The sequence below is a fragment of the Cololabis saira genome, chromosome 4 (assembly GCF_033807715.1).
Source record: "Cololabis saira isolate AMF1-May2022 chromosome 4, fColSai1.1, whole genome shotgun sequence".
Taxonomy (NCBI): Eukaryota; Metazoa; Chordata; class Actinopteri; order Beloniformes; family Belonidae; genus Cololabis; species Cololabis saira.
The window spans coordinates 49046688-49068377 of record NC_084590.1 but is presented as its reverse complement, the minus strand read 5'-3'; the positions used below and the strand labels follow the sequence as shown (position 1 = coordinate 49068377).

General features: G+C 45.0%; 1 protein-coding gene across 1 annotated transcript; it reads left to right on the top strand.

Annotated features, from left to right (window-relative positions):
• Positions 1 to 5188: 5188 nt before the first annotated feature.
• Positions 5189 to 16577, top strand: rnf169 (ring finger protein 169). The gene is made up of 6 exons (XM_061720012.1): positions 5189 to 5397; positions 8954 to 9021; positions 9398 to 9481; positions 9556 to 9656; positions 11458 to 11548; positions 12524 to 16577. Exons 1-6 carry the CDS (start codon positions 5199 to 5201, stop codon positions 13580 to 13582), a joined length of 1602 nt encoding a protein of 533 aa, XP_061575996.1. The 5' UTR covers positions 5189 to 5198; the 3' UTR covers positions 13583 to 16577.
• Positions 16578 to 21690: the final 5113 nt, after the last annotated feature.

Sequence of the window (21690 nt, the reverse complement as noted above, 5' to 3'; positions counted from 1 at the left end):
GGCCGCCGACTGCAGTAACACGCCGCGGCCGCCAGGGGCCGCCAGAACCGCCACGCAAGGCCTAGAATATTCCTGAAATATCAAATAAAGTGTATTAATATGGAGGATTTTTAGTGCCATAATTAAATGAAAAAAAGGTAATAAAATATAAATAAATAAATAAATAAATAAATACAATTATTAATTATAAAATAAATACATCAAATAATAATAATAATTCCACAAACACAATCCCTGACAAGAATGACAGTGAGACAAAAACAAAGAAAATAATGTTGAAATACAATTTCCAGAATAAAATCGAAATGTCGCCTTTTTTTGTCAACATTTCAACTTTATTCACAAAATTAAGGCTTTTTTTCCTCGACATTAGAGGCCGCTAGGGGCCGCTAGGGGCCGCTAGAGGCCGCTAGGGGCCGCTAGAGGCCGCTAGAGGCCGCAAGGGGCCACTAGAGGCTGCTAGAGGCCGCTAGAGGGCGCTAGAGGCCGCTAGGCGCCGTTAGGGGCCGCTAGGGGCCGCTAGAGGTCGCTAGAGGCCGCTAGAGGCGGCTAGGGGCCGCTAGAGGTCGCTAGGGGGCGCTAGAGACCGCTAGCGGCCGCTAGAGGTCGCTAGAGGCCGTTAGAGGCCGCTAGGGGCCGCTAGAAGTCGCTAGAGGCCGCTAAAGGCAGCTAGAGGGGCCGCTAGGGGCCGTTAGAGGCCGCTAGGGGCCGCTAGAGGTCGCTAGGGGCCGCTAAAGGCAGCTAGAGGGGCCGCTAGGGGCCGTTAGAGGCCGCTAGGGGCCGCTAGGGGTCGCTAGAGGCCGCTAGGGGCCGCTAGAGGCCGCTAGGGGCCGTTAGAGGTCGCTAGGGGCCACTAGAGGCCGCTATAGAGGCCGCTAGAGGTCGCTAGAGGCCGCTAGAGGTCGCTAGGGGCAGCTAGAGGTCGCTAGGGGCCACTAGAGGGCGCTAGAGGTCGCTAGGGGCCGCTAGAGGCCGCTAGAGGTCGCTATAGAGGCCGCTAGAGGTCGCTATAGAGGTCGCTAGAGGTCGGTAGAGGCCGCTAGGGGCCGCTAGAGGTCGGTAGAGGCCGCTAGGGGCCGCTAGAGGTCGGTAGAGGCCGCTAGAGGTCGGTAGAGGCCGCTAGGGACCGCTAGAGGCCGTTAGAGGGGCCGCTAGAGGCCGCTAGGGGCCGCTAGAGGCCGTTAGAGGGGCCGCTAGGGGCCGCTAGAGGTCGGTAGCGGTCGCTAGGGGCCGCTAGAGGCCGCTAGGGGCCGCTAGAGGCCGCTAGGGGCCGCTAGAGGCCGTTAGGGGCAGCTAGAGGTCGGTAGAGGCCGTTAGGGACCGTTAGAGGCCGTTAGAGGGGCCGCTAGAGGCCGCTAGAGGTCGGTAGAGGCCGTTAGAGGGGCCGCTAGAGGCCCCTAGGCCTAGAATATTCCTCAAATATCAAGTGTATTAGTATGGAGGATTTTAGTGCCATAATTAATAAATACAATAAATAATAATAAATACAATAAATAAATACATAATAATTATTAATTAAAAGATAAATAAGTAAAATAATAATAATAATTCCACAAACACAATCCCTGACAAGAATGACAGTGAGACAAAAACAAAGAGAATAATGTTGAAATACAATTTCCAGAATAAAGTCAAAAAGTCGCCTTTTTTTTGTCAACATTTCAACTTTATTCACGAAATTTCGACTTTTTTTCTCGACATTTCGACTTTTTTTCTCGACATTAGAGGCCGCTAGAGGGGCCGCTAGAGGTCGCTAGGGGCCGCTAGAGGCCGCTAGAGGGGCCGCTAGAGGCTGCTAGAGGCCGCTAGAGGCCGCTAGAGGGCGCTAGGCGCCGTTAGGGGCCGCTAGAGGCCGCTAGGGGGCGCTAGAGGCCGCTAGGCGCCGTTAGAGGCCGCTAGGGGCCGCTAGAGGTCGCTAGGGGCCACTAGAGGCCGTTAGGGGCCGTTAGAGGACGCTAGGGGCCGCTAGAGGCCGCTAGAGGTCGCTAGGGGCCGCTAGAGGTCGCTAGGGGCCACTAGAGGTCGCTAGGGGCCGCTAGAGGCCGTTAGGGGCCGTTAGAGGCCGCTATAGAGGCCGCTAGAGGCCGCTAGGGGCCGCTAGAGGCCGTTAGGGGCCGTTAGAGGCCGCTAGGGCCCGCTAGAGGCCGCTAGAGGTCGCTAGGGGCCGCTAGAGGCCGCTATAGAGGTCGCTAGGGGCCACTAGAGGCCGCTATAGAGGTCGCTAGGGGCAGCTAGGGGCCGATATAGAGGCCGCTAGAGGTTGCTAGAGGCCGTTAAATACATTTTTCAAATAACAAAATAACATTTGAACCATTTTTCAGACAATAAAATAACTGAAAAAATCTGAAAAATGGTTCAAATATGTTATTTTGTTACATATAAAATATGTTTATGTAAAATATGCTTTGTTGATGAGAAAATATGTTTCTCTATTTTTATTATTATTTTTTTGTGAGGGGGGATATATATTGTTTTTCGGCACTACCTTGTTCTCTATATAGACCCTCCAGGAATCCGCGATTCCGTGATCGCGGAATTTTTCGCGGATTTCACGGCTGTCCGTGGATTTACAGACCTTCCGTGGATTTCAATGTCTGGTGCAGAAAAATCACTTTTACTGGGGTTAATATTGCATATGTCCGCGCTGAATATGCGAATTATGCGGGGCTCGCTTGATTTCACCGCATCATCGCCGCACATTTTCGCATAAAGTTTGGAAAAAGGGGGGAGTGTTGTGAGTGACATGTCGGGTAGCCTGGTCGCGACGTGCGGGACCCGCCCGGGGACCTCCGCACCCCTCGCAGAAACCGCCACCCCCCAAACAGCAGCTCTCACCCGCGGGGGTGAGAGGAAAAAGGAGTGCCGTCTCCGCGGCTGCCGGTGGACTCTGGATCCGCGCTGACCGCGCAGCACTGCGCCTGCGAGGGCCGGCGGAGGCGGAGCTCCCATCCACTGGGGGATCTTGGCGGCGGACGCGTGGGGTGACGGAGCTCCGGCTCGTCCCCCTCGTCGCGCCGGTGCGCCCGGCAATCACCCGAGCACTGAGCCGCGGGCTGGAGGGAGAGAGACGGCCGGCCTCCGGGCTGCCACCGCCCCTCTCCTCTCCACCCGCGCTCTCCTTTTTTTTTCTCCTACGACCTCAGATCAGACGAGACAACCCGCTGAATTTAAGAGGGAAGAGCTCAGCGCCGAATCCGCAACTTCCTGCATATTTTGCATATTTTGCAACTTTCCGCACATTCCACGACTTCCCGCATATTCCGCAACTTCCAGCATATTCCGCAATTTCACCGCATAAAAGCACATAAAAAACCTGCACATTTAATCGCATAATCAATGATTTTAGCGCGTTTTTTGGAGGGTCTATCTATAGCTGATATAACATGAATTACTCCGATGTGGGATCAATAAAGTTCTTATTTTTGCCATCTGAGAAAATTAAATATATTATATTTGGTGCCTAACTGTTTCCCAAGTATATTAGTGCATGTGAATAAATAAATGAGACGTAAAACGTACATTTCTTTGTAGAAAGACACTTTATGAAAATAAGTCAATTTACTTGTATTACGGTAGTTTCCAGCGCAGTCTTGAACATCCAATATGGCGGCGACGTTGACGTATCGCAGCAGCTCCATGGGAGGATACGTCTACATTAGTACTGGTAATAATACCAATACTACAGCATTGTAGTACTGTAGTACTGTGGTACTGGTAGTACTGTAGTACTGTGGTACTGTAGTATTGGTATTACTACTCAACTTAAAGGAAAGATCAACTTTAGCATTTATAAAATTATTAAGGTCAATAACTATGGATGATTTTTTTGTGCCAAAATTCAATAAATAAATACATACATAATGTATTAATTAATTAATTAATTAATTAAATATGTCATTCATTAATTAAATGTGTCATTAATTAATTAAAATTGAAATGAAATATGTCAATAATTAATTAAACGTGTTATTAATGAATTAAATATGTCATTAATTAATTAAATACAATTAATTTTAAGTAAAAACATATTTAATTATATCAGTATTTAATTAATTAATGACACATTTAATTCATTAATGATATATTTAATTCCCATTTTAATTAATTAATGATGTATTTATTTATTTAATTTTGGGCTGACGTCACGGCGAGCTCCCGCTCCGCCGGCGGCGGGAGGGGGCGGGGCTTTAGCTCCCACCGGGCCTTTAGCATTTATAAAATTATTAAGGTCAATAACTATGGATGATTGTTTTGTGCCAAAATTAAATAAATAAATACATAATTAATTAATTAATTAATTAATTAAATGTGTCATTAATTAATTAAAATTGGAATGAAATATGTCATTCATTAAAGGAGCTTGAGGCCGGATTGTGGCAAGATTTATGAAAAAAATCCGTATACATTTTAAGTTTTCTAGTAATAATGTCAGATGAAGCGTTCCAAACCCAAAAGAATGAGCCCTCTAGTGTATCTCTCCATTGCCTTGAACAGGCTGTGTGCTGCAAAATGTGCTGCAATTCGGTCCCGAATTTCCCGCGCTGGGCTGCGGATGTGACGTCACATGAAGCTGCATGCACGTTCTCCCCGTTCTCCCGTGCCGGCTTCACTGTTGGCTGCAGTACCCCCGACGGCCATCGTGGTGAAGGGTGGCGCTAGAGAGTCTCATTTCTTAAAAGGAGCCTCAAGCTCCTTTAATTAAATGTGTTATTAATTGATTAAATGTGTCATTAATTAATTAAAATAAAATTAATTTTAAGTAAAAACATATATTTAATTTGTTTTTATATTTTTATTTTTACTGTATTGCACCAATCACCACAACAAATTCCTTGTGTGTGTTAACAAACTTGGCAATAAACCCCCTTTCTGATTCTGAATTATTTCAGTATTTAATTAATTATTTCAGTATTTAATTAATTATTTCAGTATTTAATTAATTATTTCAGTATTTAATTAATTAATTACACATTTAGTTCATTAATTATATATTTAATTCCCATTTTAAATAATTAATGATGTATTTATTTATTTAATTTTGGGACAAAAATCATCCATAAATAACATATTTTATTTTATTTTGAAATGGAAACCTGGGCTGACGTCACGGCGAGCTCCCGCTCGGCCGGCGGCGGGAGGGGGCGGGGCTTGCTGCTGGAGGGGGCGGGGCCTGTTTGTGGGGGAAACAGAGCAGGAAGATGGCGGCGGCGGCAGCGGCTGCAGCGGCGGCCGAGCGTCCGGCCAGCGCCGTCCCCGACACGTCCCGGCCCGGCCCGGGTCCCGGTCCCGGTCCTGGGCCCGGCCCGGGTCCGGGGGCCAGGACCGGGGCCAGCCCGCCCGACTACCCCGCCAGGAAGGAGCCCAGAGCGGGCAGGAGGGAGCGGGATCCCCGCAGAGGTCGGTCCGCGCTCCGCGCTGTTTTTATTAAAGTTAACGTTTTTATTAAAGTTAAACTTTCACAAAGTTCACTTTAATACCGTTTTACAAACGTTTAAGGACTAAAACCCGCGGCTGGAGTCACATCCGAGCAGCTGCTGATCAGGAATCAATCAGATCCGAGCAGCTGTGATCAGGAATCAATCAGGACGTCAGTGAGCTGCTGGCGGGGTCACGTGGGGTCCGGGGGTCACGTGGGGTCCAGGAGGTCACGTGGGGTCCGAGGGTCACGTGATGTTCCAGGTGCAGGAGGTTGATCTGCTGATCCCGGGACGAGTTGAGACATGTTTGGACATGAACGGGAGGTGGTACTGTAGTATTACTGTAGTATTACTGGTAGTACTGTAGTATTACTGTAGTATTACTGGTAGTACTGTAGTATTACTGGTATTACTGTAGTAATACTGTAGTATTACTGGTATTACTGGTATTACAGTAGTATTACTGTGGTATTACTGGTATTACTGTAGTATTACTGTAGTATTACTGTAGTATTACTGTAGTATTACTGGTATTACAGTAGTATTACTGTAGTATTACTGTAGTATTACTGTAGTATTACTGGTATTACTGGTATTACAGTAGTATTACTGTAGTATTACTGTAGTATTACTGTAGTATTACTGTAGTATTACTGTAGTATTACTGGTATTACAGTAGTATTACTGTGGTATTACTGTAGTATTACTGTAGTATTACTGGTATTACTGTGGTATTACTGTAGTATTACTGTAGTATTACAGTAGTATTACTGGTATTACAGTAGTATTACTGTAGTATTACTGTAGTATTACTGTAGTATTACTGTGGTATTACTGTAGTATTACTGTGGTATTACTGTAGTATTACTGTAGTATTACTGTAGTATTACTGTAGTATTACTGTAGTATTACTGGTAGTACCATAGTACTGGTTGTACTGTAGTATTGATAATACTGTAGTATTACTGGTATTACTGTAGTATTACTGGTATTACTGGTATTACTGTAGTATTACTGGTATTACTGTAGTACTGGTAATAATGTAATACTGGTAATAATGTAGTATTACTGGTAGTACCATAGTACTGGTTGTACTGTAGTATTGATAGTACTGTAGTATTACTGTAGTATTACTGGTAGTACTGTAGTATTACTGGTAGTACCGTAGTACTGGATGTACTGTAATATTGGTGTTACTGTAGTACTAGTAATACTGTAGTATTACTGGTAGTACCGTAGTTTTGGTAGTACTGGTTGTACTGTAGTACTGTTACTACTGGTAGTACTGGTTGTACTGTAGTACTGTTATTAGTGGCAGTACTGTAGTACTGTTACTACTGGTAGTACTGTAGTACTGTAGTACTGCGGAGGTTGATCTGCTGATCCCGGGACGTGTTGAGACATGTTTGGACATGAACGGGGGGTGGGGCACTGTAATAGTGGTAATACTGTAGTATTACTGATATTACTGGTAGTATTGGTAGTACTGTAGTATTGGTATTACTGTAGTATTGGTATCACTGTAGTATTGGTATTACTGGTAGTACTCTAGTTTTACTGGTAGTACCAGTATTACTGTAGTATTGGTAACACTGTAGTACTGGTAGTAATGTTACTACTGTTAGTAGTGAACTGGGGTACTGTAGTACTGGTAGTAGCCTCTTGGTAGTACTGTATTACTGGTACTACTGTATTATTGGTATTACTGTAGTATTGGAAGTGCTGTGGTATTGGTAGTACTGGTAGTACTATTGTATTGGTAGTGCTGGTAGTACTGTTACTACTGTAGTACCGCAGAGATTGATCTGCTGATCCCGGGACGTGTTGAGACATGTTTGGACATGAACGGGGGGGGGTTGTGGTACTGTAGTACTGGTATTACTGTAGTACTGGTATTACTGTAGTCTTGGTAATACTGTAGTACCATAGTATTGGTAGCACTGGTTGTACTGTAGTAATAGTAACCTTGTAACACTGGTAGTAATGATAGTACTGTATTATTGATAGTGCTGTAGTACTACAGTATTGGTTGTACTGTAGTATTGGTATTACTGTAGTCCTGGTAGTACTGATAGTACTGTAGTATTGGCATTACTGTAGTATTGGTAGCACTGGTATTGCTGTACTATTGGTAGTGATGGTAGTACTGGTAGTACTGTATATTGGTAGTACTGTATTCATAATACTGGTAGTACTGTAATTTTGGTAGTGATGGTAGTAGTGGCAGTGCTGTAGAATTGGTAGTAGTGTGGTACTGTAGTACTGGTAATACTGTAATGTTGCTAGTACTGGTAGTATATTAGTACTGTAGTATTGGTAGTACTATAGGGGTGGTAGTACTGTAGTGTCGGTACTACTGGTAGTACTGTAGTGTTGGTAGTACTGTAGTATTGGTAGAACTGGTAGTTTGGTAGTAGTGGTAGTACTGCAGTGTTGGTAGTACTGTAGTGTTGGTAGTACTGTAGTATTGGTAGAACTGGTAGTTTGGTAGTATTGGTAGTACTGCGGTGTTGGTAGTACTGTAGTGTTGGTAGTACTGTAGTATTGGTAGAACTGGTAGTTTGGTAGTAGTGGTAGTACTGCAGTGTTGGTAGTACTGTAGTATTGGTAGTACTGTAGTGTTGGTAGTAGTGGTAGTACTGTAGTGTTGGTAGTAGTGTAGTATTGGTAGTACTGGTAGTTTGGTACTACTGGTAGTACTGTAATGTTGGTACTAGGGCTGGGCGATTTGGACCGAAAGTCATATCTCGATATTTTCTAGCTGAATGTTGATACTCGATATATATAGATATTTTTTCTGTACCATAATTGGGGTTTCCCCCAAAGCGTTATAGCATAGCATCTCTGTTAGCATCTCTGTTAGCATCTCTGTTAGCATCTCCGTTAGCTTCGTTTTTTTTTTTTTAATTATCCTATCCAGATTCCAGACTGAATAAGCTGCTGAATCATTTCATTTTCAAGAATGCACATTTCTTATTGTTCACTTGAAATATGGCAGATATGTTTACACTAAGTACATATCTGGTTTACTTGAATTAATGAACTCATTAAATCCAGGGCTTGACCGTTTTCAGTGTTTTCCACCAATAGAGGGCGCTCTCATGCAAGTGCAGCTTTCCCTGGTCAAAGTTAAGTAAGTCAAAGAGCAAATGTTTACATAGTCATAAAATACATTATTTTGTGTCTTTGAAAAATACATGTCAATTGTTCAAAAAACCTTGTTATTTACTTAATGAGTGTTGTTAGAGGAACTGAGTTAATTGATTGGCTATTTATTTACAAATGTAGCCACAGATGAAGACAAAATCAATCTTGTATGGAAAAAAGCATTAAAAATCACAATAATCGAAGAATCGTGGCACCAATAATCGAATCGACAATCGTTATAATCGAAGAATTGAAGCTCCAATAATCGAAATCGAATCGTGAGGTACCCTTGTTTGCACACCCCTAACTGGTAGTACTATTGGTAACGACGCCGGAGAAATGTTCCGGAGGTTCCGCTGACTGACGTCACTTTCCTGTTTTCTTCCCAGAATTCTTTGTGTTTCCGGCTCTTCCGAAGTCGGCAGACGTGGTTTCAGGACCGACCGGGAAACACAAGGTGAGTCTGGCACCGGACCGGTTCTGGCCGGGCTCTGAACCGGTTCAGGAACTGTAGTACCGTCTCACCGCTCAGCTGTGTTCCAGCTGGTTCCTGCTGTAGAGTCATGGTGGAACCAGGAACTGCAGTACCGTATCAGCTGTAGAGTCGTGGTGGAACCAGGAACTGTAGTAACGTATCAGCTGTAGAGTCGTGGTGGAACCAGGAACTGTAGTACCGTATTATCAGCTGTAGAGTCGTGGTGGAACCAGGAACTGTAGTACCGTATTATCAGCTGTAGAGTCGTGGTGGAACCAGGAACTGTAGTACCGTATTATCAGCTGTAGAGTCGTGGTGGAACCAGGAACTGTAGTACCGTCTCACCTCTGTGTTCCAGCTGGTTCCTGACGACGAGCTGAAGAGGAGGAACTCCCAGATCTGCAGAGACGAGTCCGGACCGGTTCTTGGAGATGAGGAGCTGGTGAGTTCGGGGTTCAGGTTCAGGGGGGGGTGGGGGGCCCGGGGAACCCGGTCTAAACCTGCTCTTCTCCTCAGGGCGTCCGGTCCGACTCGGAGAACGAGGAGCCAATCAGCAGGAAGATCAGGAACATCTCCGCCTTCATCAGGAAAACCAAGAACTCCTCGTCCCTGAGCAGGTGAGAGGCCGGAGTCCCACGCTGGGAACTGGAACTGAACGCTCCGAAAACTGTAACTCCCAGGCCTGTTACTCCCAGGACTGTAACTCCCAGGCCTGTAACTCCCAGGACTGTTACCCCCAGGACTGTTACTCCCAGGACTGTTACTCCCAGGTCTGTTACTCCCCCAGGACTGTTACTCCCCCAGGACTGTTACTCCCCCAGGACTGTTACTCCCAGGGCTGTTACTCCCAGGACTGTTACTCCCAGGTCTGTTACTCCCCCAGGATTGTTACTCCCAGGGCTGTCACTCCCAGGGCTGTTACTCCCCCAGGGCTGTTACTCCCCCAGGACTGTTACTCCCAGGACTGTTACTCGCAGGACTGTAACTCGCAGGGCTGTAACTCCCAGGCCTGTAACTCCCAGGCCTGTAACTCCCAGGCCTGTTACTCCCAGGACTGTAACTCCCAGGACTGTTACTCCCAGGCCTGTAACTCCCAGGACTATAACTCCCAGGACTGTAACTCCCAGGTCTGTAACTCCCAGGCCTGTAACTCCCAGGCCTGTAACTCCCAGGTCTGTTACTGCCAGGACTGTTACTCCCAGGCCTGTAACTCCCAGGACTGTAACTCCCAGGTCTGTAACTCCCAGGACTGTTACTCCCAGGACTGTAACTCCCAGGACTGTAACTCCCAGGACTGTTACTCCCAGGACTGTAACTCCCAGGACTGTTACTCCCAGGACTGTAACTCCCAGGTCTGTAACTCCCAGGCCTGTAACTCCCAGGACTGTAACTCCCAGGCCTGTAACTCCCAGGCCTGTAACTCCCAGGACTGTAACTCCCAGGCCTGTAACTCCCAGGTCTGTAACTCCCAGGCCTGTAACTCCCAGGTCTGTAACTCCCAGGCCTGTAACTCCCAGGCCTGTAACTCCCAGGCCTGTAACTCCCAGGTCTGTAACTCCCAGGCCTGTAACTCCCAGGCCTGTAACTCCCAGGCCTGTAACTCCCAGGTCTGTAACTCCCAGGCCTGTAACTCCCAGGCCTGTAACTCCCAGGCCTGTAACTCCCAGGTCTGTAACTCCCAGGTCTGTAACTCCCAGGCCTGTAACTCCCAGGCCTGTAACTCCCAGGCCTGTAACTCCCAGGTCTGTTACTCCCAGGACTGTTACTCCCAGGCCTGTAACTCCCAGGACTGTAACTCCCAGGCCTGTAACTCCCAGGCCTGTAACTCCCAGGCCTGTAACTCCCAGGCCTGTTACTGCCAGGACTGTTACTCCCAGGCCTGTAACTCCCAGGACTGTAACTCCCAGGACTGTAACTCCCAGGTCTGTAACTCCCAGGACTGTTACTCCCAGGACTGTTACTCCCAGGTCTGTTACTCCCAGGTCTGTAACTCCCAGGTCTGTTACTCCCAGGTCTGTAACTCCCAGGTCTGTAACTCCCAGGTCTGTAACTCCCAGGTCTGTAACTCCCAGGTCTGTTACTCCCAGGTCTGTAACTCCCAGGTCTGTAACTCCCAGGTCTGTTACTCCCAGGACTGTTACCCCCAGGACTGTTACCCCCAGGACTGTTACTCCCAGGGCTGTTACTCCCATGACTGTTACTCCCATGACTGTTACTCCCAGGACTGTAACTCCCAGGGCTGTCACTCCCAGGGCTGTCACTCCCAGGGCTGTCACTCCCAGGGCTGTTACTCCCAGGACTGTAACTCCCAGGGCTGTCACTCCCAGGGCTGTCACTCCCAGGCCTGTAACTCCCAGGTCTGTTACTCCCAGGACCCTGAACTCACCTGTCTCTTCTTCTTCTTCTCTTCTTCTTCAGTGGTTCCCAGCGGAGCCGCAGCTGCACCGACCCGCTGGAGGACCGAGGAGGGAAGAAGATGGTGGTGCCGCCGGCGGCGCTGATGGACCGGGTACGACGCTACCGCCGGACGCTACTGAGCGCGCTCAGCAAGGCCGGACGCTACTGAGCGCGCTCAGCAAGGCCGGACGCTACTGAGCGCGCTCAGCAGGGCCGGACGCTACTGAGCGCGCTCAGCAGGGCCGGACGCTACTGAGCGCGCTCAGCAGGGCCGGACGCTACTGAGCGCGCTCAGCAAGGCCGGACGCTACTGAGCGCGCTCAGCAAGGCCGGACGCTACTGAGCGCGCTCAGCAAGGCCGGACGCTACTGAGCGCGCTCAGCAAGGCCGGACGCTACTGAGCGCGCTCAGCAGGGCCGGACGCTACTGAGCGCCCAGTACTGTCCTGTGCCCAGTCAGACCTTTGCTAGCCTTGGCTAGCTCTAGCTCACACCCGTGCTATCCTTGGCTAGCTCTAGCTCACACCCGTGCTAGCCTTGGCTAGCTCTAGCTCAGACCCGTGCTAGCCTTGGCTAGCTCTAGCTCAGACCCGTGCTAGCCTTGGCTAGCTCTAGCTCAGACCTGTGCTACCCTTGGCTAGCTCCAGCTAACCTGTGCTAGCCTTGGCTGGCTCCAGCTAACCTGTGCTAGCCTTGGCTAGCTCCAGCTAACCTGTGCTAGCCTTGGCTGGCTCCAGCTAACCTGTGCTAGCCTTGGCTAGCTCCAGCTAACCTGTGCTAGCCTTGGCTGGCTCCAGCTAACCTGTGCTAGCCTTGGCTAGCTCCAGCTAACCTGTGCTAGCCTTGGCTGGCTCCAGCTAACCTGTGCTAGCCTTGGCTAGTTCCAGCTAACCTGTGCTAGCCTTGGCTGGCTCCAGCTAACCTGTGCTAGCCTTGGCTAGCTCCAGCTAACCTGTGCTAGCCTTGGCTAGCTCCAGCTAACCTGTGCTAGCCTTGGCTGGCTCCAGCTAACCTGTGCTAGCCTTGGCTAGCTCCAGCTAACCTGTGCTAACCTTGGCTAGCTCGAGCTAACCTGTGTTCTCCCTCAGGTCGGCATCAGCCACAGCTCGGCGGCGGGAATCCTGCTGTCGTCGGAGAACAGCCGCTGCCTGTCGGCGCCCGTGACGGCGCCGGACCGGCGCCTGACCTGGCGCGCCGTGCTAACGTCCTCCACGCCGCTGGGCCTCGTCTCCGCCGCGGCGCCGCCGCCGCGCAGCAGCGCCGAGCGCTCCGTCAGCCCCGAGAGCAACGACAGCATCTCGGAGGAGCTCAACCACTTCAAGCCCATCGTGTGCTCGCCGTGCACGCCGCCCAAGCGGCTAGCGGACGGCCGGCTAGTGGAGCCCGCCGTCGTCAAGTCCACGCCGCGCAACCTGAGCCGCGGCCCGCGGCCGCTAGCCACCAGCTACGAGGCTAGCGCCGCCGTGCTGCAGAAGTGGCGGCAGATCGAGCTGGACCGGCGGAGCCTGACGGCCACGAACAAGGCCACGCTGACCAGCCCCGTCCCCGGGGGCGGGGCCAGTGATGTGGGCGGAGCCAGCGATGTGGGCGGAGCCAGCAACGGGTGGGAGGAGCCTGGGGGCGGAGCCACCAAGGCGCCGTCCAACAAGAGGAAGCTGCGGTTCGACCCGCCGGCCGAGGCCGAGAGGCCGGTGAAGATCCGGGTCCCGGCCGGCCGGGCCGGCCCCGCGGGGGGTCTCGCGGGCCCCCCCGGCCCCCCCGATGGCCGCTCCCCTGGGGGGGCGGCCATCTTACCACCGTTTACCAGGAACTCGGTTAAACTAGCGCCAAAGGACCGCGGCCGCAACCGCCGCAACCAGAAAACCTCAAAGAGGACGAGGAAGACCAAGAACCGGGACCTGGACCAGGACCAGGACCAGGTCCAGCAGGACCGGGTTCTGGCCCTGAAGCTGCAGAGACAGTTCGACCTGGAGAGCCGGGTCCGCGGCGCCGGCCGAGGCCCCCGAGACCGGGGCCGAGACCAGGACCTGGTCCAGGTCCGAGACCAGGACCAGGTCCGGGACCAGCACTTCCTGAGATCCTGGATGACCCAGAACTGCAGGAGAATCGGACTCCGCCGGTCCAAGAGACTCAGCAAGAACCACTGAGACCGAGACCTGGACCTGGACTTGGTTCTAGACCTGGACCTGGTCCACACTGCAAAAACTCAAAATCTTACCAGGAATTTTTGTCTTATTTCTAGTTAAAATGTCTCATTTTTAGTCAAAGAAAATCTCATTACACTTAAAACAAGAGTTATTACCAGAAAAATAACTTATTTGACAATTTTCACCTGTTTCAAGTAAATTTTCACTTGAAATACCGTATTGCCCCGAATATAAGACGACCCTGATTATAAGACTCCCTCTTTTTCAAGACTCAAGTTTGCAAAAAGACTTTTTGAACACCAAATTCAATTTTCATACAGAAAATAATGACAGTACATCTGAAACAAATGATTATAACAATATATCCGAGAGAAAAAGCCTGTTATTTTGCCTCGTTCAAACCATCATCATGTTAAAGTTTGCATCATAACTTCTCCTCAGCTGCCGGTTTACCTGCCGATCTTCCACCCTCTTTTCTCGTTTCTGCACTTTCTGTTATCTCCTCTTATTTTCTTCTCTTTTCTTTCTTAGTGCTATTTTTTATTTTTCTTCTTCGTGACAGGGGTTCCTTTGTCCTGGGGAGTTAAGTTCAGCATTGCCTTTAAAGATATCTGGCGCCATCTAGTGTTGTGAATGGGTATAACGTCTAGACCCCGAATGTAAGACGACGCCCACTTTTTCAGTCTTATTTCAATGAAAAAAAACCGTCTTATATTCAGGCCAATACGGTAAGTAGAAAATTACATTACATCATTACAAGCAAAAAAATCTAAAATGAATGAAAATCTGCTTGAAACAGGTGAAAATTGTTGTTTTTTCCAGTGATGAGTCTTGTTTTAAGTGTAATGAGATTTTGTTTGACTAAAAATTTGACATTTTAACTAGAAATAAGACAAATATTCATCTTAAGATTGTGAGTTTTTGCAGTGCAGGACTGAGACTGTTGAGCCGCATTTTGTAATAAACGTCCAAAATGTAATAACTTTTTCATTTCATTTTGTAATAAACTGCCCCATTTTGTAATAAATTTTGCCACATTATGTAATAACAGGGTTCGTACGTTTTGAAAAAACCTGGAAAAGTCGTGGAATTTGAAAATGTCGTTTTTAAGTCCTGGAAAAGTTTTGGAAACATAATTTCACCCCAAAAGTTTTGGAAAAGTCATGGGATTTATTTTTCTCACTTAATGATAACATTTAGTAATAACAGCCTATAAGGTAGATTTAAAATTGATCAATAAATATTTCGTATCGAAAAGTCTTGCGCGTTTTCACGTATCATGCAGATCGGTTATTATTACAGTTATTAGTTATATTACAAACAAATGGTTATTTTGTATAAAACCATAATTGTCATTAAATCTCCACTGTAGTGACTTTTGACATAGTTTTATTCCTATATTTCATTCATACATTGATGTTTTATTCGTGTAAAGTCATGGAAACTTGTTGGTTAAAATGTGTCTGAACCTGAATAAGTTATTGCATTTTGAGAAGATTATTACAAAATGCTAAATTGCAACTTTTTTATTTTTCTAGGAAATGTAATAACATGGTGCATTATGTAATAATACCTATTATTATTATTATTATTATTATTATTATTATTATTATTATTATTATTTTATTATTATTGTTGTTTGTTTAACAATGAATTTATACAAGAGTGATTTTTGTTGTTTTTTATGCAATTTCCCTCAGAGCTATGTAGCCCAATAAATCTATGTATAAAACTCCAAATATAACTTTAGTTTCCTATTTGAAGTTTGGAATTATATAGGTAACAAATAAACTCTGCTTTAGAATTGTTATTACATAATGCACCATGTTATTACATTTTCTAGAGAATAAAAAAGTTGCAAGTGCATTTTGTAATAATCTTCTCAAAATGTAATAACTTATAACATAATGTGGTGAAATTTATTACAAAATGCGTTGGGGAAGTTTATTACAAAATGAAATGACAAAGTTATTACATTTTGGACGTTTATTACAAAATGCGGCTCAACATGGACCACACTGCAAAAACTCAAAATCTTACCAGGAATATTTGTCTTATTTCTAGTTTAAAATGTCTAATTTTTAGTAAAAAAATCTCATTACACTTAAAACAAGACTCATCACTGGAAAAAACAATTTTCACCTGTTTCAAGCAGATTTTCCTACATTTTAGATTTTTTTGCTTGTAATGAGAAGATAAATCTTGTTCCACTTGCAGATTTTTCTACTTATTTCAAGTGAAAATTTACTTCGAACAGGTGAAAATTGTCTGGTAATTACTCTTGTTTTAAGTGTAATGAGATTTTTTTGACTTAAAATGAGACATTTTAACTAGAAATAAGACAAAAATCCCTTATTTGACAACAGGAGGCTTAAAATAAGTAGAGAAATTTTTTTTGCTTGTAATGAGAAGATAAATCTTGTTCCACTGGCAGATTTTTTTCTACTTATTTCAAGTGAAAATTTACTTGAAACAGGTGAAAATTGTTGTTTTTTCCAGTGATGACATTTCGATTTTTTTCTCTATTTCGACTTGTATCGATATTTTGACTTTTTTCTCGACTTTTTTCCAGTGATGAATCTTGTTTTAAGTGTAATGAGATTTTTTTTTTACTAAAAATGAGACATTTTAACTAGAAATAAGACCAATATTCTTGTTAAGATTTTGAGTTTTTGCAGTGCAGGGATTTTAATTATGCAACAAGGGGACATTGATTGGTGTTTAGAGGAGCTGGAGCTGGATCTGGACCTGAACCTGGACCCACGGGTAATGCTGGTTCTGATGGTCCTGGTCCGAGTCCTGAACCATTTTAAGCCTCTAGTCATAAAATCTCACTTTAATCACGTTCTGTAATAAAATCAGGTGAATTTCTGGGACTGAAGTCGACACGAGAAACTTTGAAACCAGTGGAAAAAACGGTCTGGTGCCAAACTGGTAATGTATCTGTATATATATATACACTGCTCTAAAGAATTAAAGGAACAGTTTTCTATCAGGGTATGGCATGAATTCAACTGCTCTTTTCTGATCAGGTTTTGGTTGGTTCGTGGCAGACAGTTCAACCTGATCTCACAAAAATCTGTGAAATGCCCACGACCTCTCACCACTATTTTCCGTGGTGGAAAATACCACGAAAAATTGCATAATTCCGTGTGAGCACCACGGATATTGTACCATGCAAAGTCAATGGGATCCGTGGTCGTGATATGTACACGGATTATTACATTATTATTATTTATATATTATTCTTTGTTATTTTGGCTAAATTATGAGTTTTTGTCGCGCAAGGTACTTTTTGTTACTGTCAGTTTGTAAAAGCATGTTTTTAACGCTGTTTTAGCAGTGTTTTATTGAGGTTTTAATGGGAGCACCACGGATATAGTACTATGCGAAGTCAATGGGATCCGTCACCTGATTTGACTGCTGTCATACCATTGAATGAAGGACAAAACGATAACAATCATCCCATAGATATGGGCCAGTAGGGCCCTACTCTACCTACTAGTAGGCGCAGGAGGCTGTTATCGCCCCTTTCTATGGCTAACCCCATGTTATTAATGCTCAGTAGGCACAGAAGTTTTGTTATGAAGCTCACACCTCACCTCCCTTTTTTATGTATTTAGCTAGAATTTTAAAACCTGAACAATAGAATTCAACGTAAAATGCCGGATCTTGTCCATTAAAAACAATACTTTTTGGAACATAGTGTAACGACCACAGATAAGATAAGGCCTTGCCCGCCAGGGCAACACATCAGCATTTGGCCGACTGGTTAGTGCAGTTGACTCTGGTCTGGGAGACTGTGGTTCGAGACACGCTCTGGGCACGACTTGTTCGCCACAGTATTTTCCTCATTGTGTTATGGTTTTCTTTTAATATCTTTAACATTTCTAAACACAAAAACACGAAAGTGTCCTCGATAATTCAATAATACAATAGGTTCATGTTAAGGACATCCGTTTTAATTAGTTCTCCTTCGATTATGACATGTTATTAATGCTCAGTAGGCCCAGGAGGTTTGTTATGTATTGTTATAGGTTTGCCTATGAGGCCTATTTCGTGTCTATTTTTGCACAGTTCACTAACGCTTTGAGCTAGGAGGCTGCAATTCTAGACTCTGTATCAGGAGGTGACTCTCATCCACTGTGCCGAGTTTCAGATCTGTATGACCTTCGGAAGTGTCAAAGGTCACCGTGTGTGTTGCTTTTCGGGCCTGCAAAGCCTATTTCGTGTATTTTTTTGCATAGTTCACTAACGCTTTGAGCTAGGAGGCTGAAATTCTAGACTCTGTATCAGGAGGTGACTCTCATCCACTGTGCCGAGGTCCAGACCCATGCGACCTTCGGAAGTGCCAAAGGTCACCGTGTGTGGTGCCTTTTTCGGGCCTTTTTTGTGTGTTTTTTGAATAATTCACTAACGCTTTGAGCTGGGAGGCTGATTTTTGACTATGTTGCAATGCAGAAGGCCCTTTGCTAGGATCTCTTGGTCCCGTGGCTGTACGACTTCCACAGAGCTATTTGGCAGTGCAGAGGGTTCACAGAGTTGAGACTTGGCAAGCCCAATCAAGGCCCCATATGGAGGCCACAGGTCAAGTTTTACTTGGTTTGGTCAAATGTTGTGGCAACGGCGTCCGTTCGAATGTTGGAAAAGGTGAAGTTTCAAAGCCCCGCCCATCGAAAAGTACAGGTCTGATCTGCACCAAACTAACGTCTGTCTGTTCAGGGCATGCCCCCGAACAACATATAAAAAATTTGCATAGTACTATATCCGTGGTGCTCCCATTAAAACCTCAATAAAACACTGCTAAAACAGCATTAAAAACATCCTTTTACAAACTGACAGTAACAAACAGTACCTTTCGCGACAAAAACTCATAATTTAGCCACTATAATAAAGAATAATATATAAATAATAATAATGTCATAATCCGTGTATATATCACGACCACGGAACCCATTGACTTTGAATGGTACAATATCCGTGGTGCTCACACGGAATTATACCATTTTCCGTGTATATACCACGGAAAATAGTGGTGAGAGGTCGTGGGCATTTCACGGATTTTTGTGAGATGAGTTTGAGACGGTTGTTAATCAGTTTCAGCTGGTGTTGATGGAATTAACAACAGGAATTAACAACGAGATCCTCAAAAACATGACTGGTTTTATATATATGTTACGGTTAATGTAGAAAAACGGCTATTTTACAAAACAGCCGGCTAATGTGCAAAATAACCATCAGAGCAGCTAATGTAGAAAAACGGCAGTAGCCGGTTAATGCTGTGGATGTGTCAGACCCGACACTTTTTCGGGGAGTGTAACGTTAGGATTCTTCAACAGTCATAAATAGCCTTGTCAACAACAAGCATGTGCAGCATATGGGCTTCTTCCATTGGCTGCTGCACCAACTGCACTGATTGGCGACTGTAAGTGACTGGTTTAAGCACGAATTTCATCCATTCAACTGAACTGTAGGCTATTCTGTAGTAACTGGACTCTATCTACCAAATGAATTACGTTTGCTTAGTTTGTTTTGGTTTCATCAATTTGTGCAAATGGAGGAGGAGGAGAGACCTCATCTCATCATGTGCGCGCTTCGGGTTTATGCGATTCGGGTTTAGGAGCTTCACCTTCCATGAGAGAGACGCAACAACTGTTTGTCTGTTTTGGAGGTGCAAAGAGAAGGTGGGAATAGATGTTTCCTCACAAAGACTGTCACACTGGATATTTGCAAGTACATTTCCCAGACCTATAAGGCTGGTAGAGGTGAGTGCACTCCACTGCGCTTTGCCACCTCGGTGGCCTCTATTCTGGGGTGCCAATTAGGGATGGGCGGTATGGACTACAAAATTTACCACGATAATTTCTGGCATTTATCCCGATAACGATAAAAATGACGATAAAAAAAAATTCCAATTCAACTCCATCTTTTTAACTATAAATCTATCACCACGTTCAGTCTTTGGAGCCAAAACACTGCTCTAAAAGATACTAAATACTAAACTACACCAATTCAATTGGATTAATAAAAACCAATTAAATTAGTACACCTGTACTGCAAAACTGTAATGACTCAAATGAAACAAGTTTTAAATGTAAGAACAGATTCAACATTTATTCAAACTGTATGGCTTAAAAGTGGGATAACAGTGCAAACAGCAAAAGTATCTTTGTCCTTCAAGTTTTCTTAGCTTATAAAATCACAAAGTAGAAAAAAATTAAACCTGATAAATAAAGAAACAGGACAAATAAATAAAAGTTCACTGAAAATAAAATCCAATCAGTGATGACGTCTTCTAATATAAATAAAATGTTCAAATTAACCTGTGGTTGGAACATGCCACAAATGAGATACTATTGCAATTTTTTTTCGTAATAGTCAAATGTTATATCAAAATGTAACAACCATTTCCTTCTGTTTTTGCAGACTCTGCACATAATGGATGATGTTTGCTCCTCGTCTCTCTTTTATAAATCCAAACCAGTTCCAGAGCTGGAGCCTCGTTTAACGACGAGCTCCTCGGGAATGTATCGTTTTTACCGGAAGATGACAAATTCTTACCGTGAGGAATTTTTTTGACGGTATATCGTGAAGGGTAAAATATCGCCCATTCCTAGTGCCAATGACGTGATCTGTAGTTTGCATTATTCGTTTTGGAATACTCAATTTAGGAATATACTGCCTGGGATTTGGACTCAGAATAATTGCTATAATTGCCACGGTCAGCTCGAGACAAATGTCTCGAGCTGACCGGAGCATCGAGACTGGAGAGATGATTAAAAATGTGATGTCCACGCAGCGCGCACCATGAGCTTAAAAATGTATGTTTCAGTTCAGTTTCAGTTTATTTAAAAAAAGGACAGTACACATTAATCAACATTACTGTAAATGCGCCAGTTTTAGCCAACTGGCTAATCGCAACTGTAGTCCTTTTGGCAAGATGTTATAAAACATTACACCTAAAACAGAAGAATTAAAAGTAAAACACAATATTTACAACACAATACAAAATAATAGTATAAACAATAATACAATACACAATTAACTGATTACATGTGGTCACATGTTTGATTTGTTAATAGCCAGGTCTTGAGTTTTTTGTAAAGGTGTGGTAAGTAGCACAGTATCTTATATCAGTTGGTATGACGTTCCAAAACTGAGTGGCTCTGACTGAAAAACAGGATTGACTGAAGGAGCTGGACCTAAACGGCACAGGAAGATTATGAGATGTTTTTTGTTTGACAAAAGTACTGTTTTTTGTACTTTGTACTTTGCAAAATAGCCGTTTTTCTACATTAACCGTAACATATAATCAGGACTGGCTTTGCAGGTGGAGCCATTTCCAGTTGCTCCTCTTGATCTTGTTTAACTGTTTTTCCACCAGTGTTGCTTTAGTTTGAACTGTTTTTCCACCAGTGTTGCTTTAGCTGGAGTCGTTATCACGACTGGGAGCACGAAGTTGCTCTCCTGAAGTCGCAAAGATTCTCCAACCAACTCCTTCGGGACGGCACATCCATGTGTGCTGTTGCAAGAAGATCTGATCAGAATCAGAAATCAGAATCAGAAAAGGGTTTATTGCCAAGTTTTCACACGAGGAATTTGTTATGGTGATTGGTGCAACACAATACAATTATAAGAGCAATATGTACGAGATAAAATTAAATGAAATGTATAAACAATAGAAAGTATAAACAATAAAAAGTATAAACAGTAAAATAAAATGTAGACCGTGGCATGAGGTTTTGGTCCTGATGGACCGCAGCCTCCTGCCAGAGGGAAGAGTCTGAAACAGTTTATGTCCGGGGTGGGAGATGGGAGATTGCAGCCAATCACCTTCTCTGCAGAGCGGATGATACGCTGCAGCTGCTCCTGTCCTTCACAGTGGCAGCAGCGTACCAGATGGTGATGGAGGAGGTGAGGATGGACTCAATGATGGCCGTGTAAAACTGCACCATCATTGTCTTTGGCAGGTTGAATTTCTTCAGCTGCCGCAGGAAGTACATCCTCTGCTGTGCTGATGTGTCTCCCAGTACAATCTCCAGAGCACGGAGGAGATTCCAGGAGAGGCAGTTACTCTAGAGAGCTGCAGCCGTAGAGGGTCCTCGTCC

Coding starts and splice junctions, on each gene's coding strand:
- rnf169 (XM_061720012.1), top strand. CDS start 5,199: ATGGCGGCGGCGGCAGCGGCTGCAGCGGCGGCCGAGCGTCCGGCCAGC. Junction 9,022..9,397: donor GACCGACCGGGAAACACAAG/GTGAGTCTGGCA, acceptor TCTGTGTTCCAG/CTGGTTCCTGACGACGAGCT. Junction 9,482..9,555: donor TTCTTGGAGATGAGGAGCTG/GTGAGTTCGGGG, acceptor TCTTCTCCTCAG/GGCGTCCGGTCCGACTCGGA.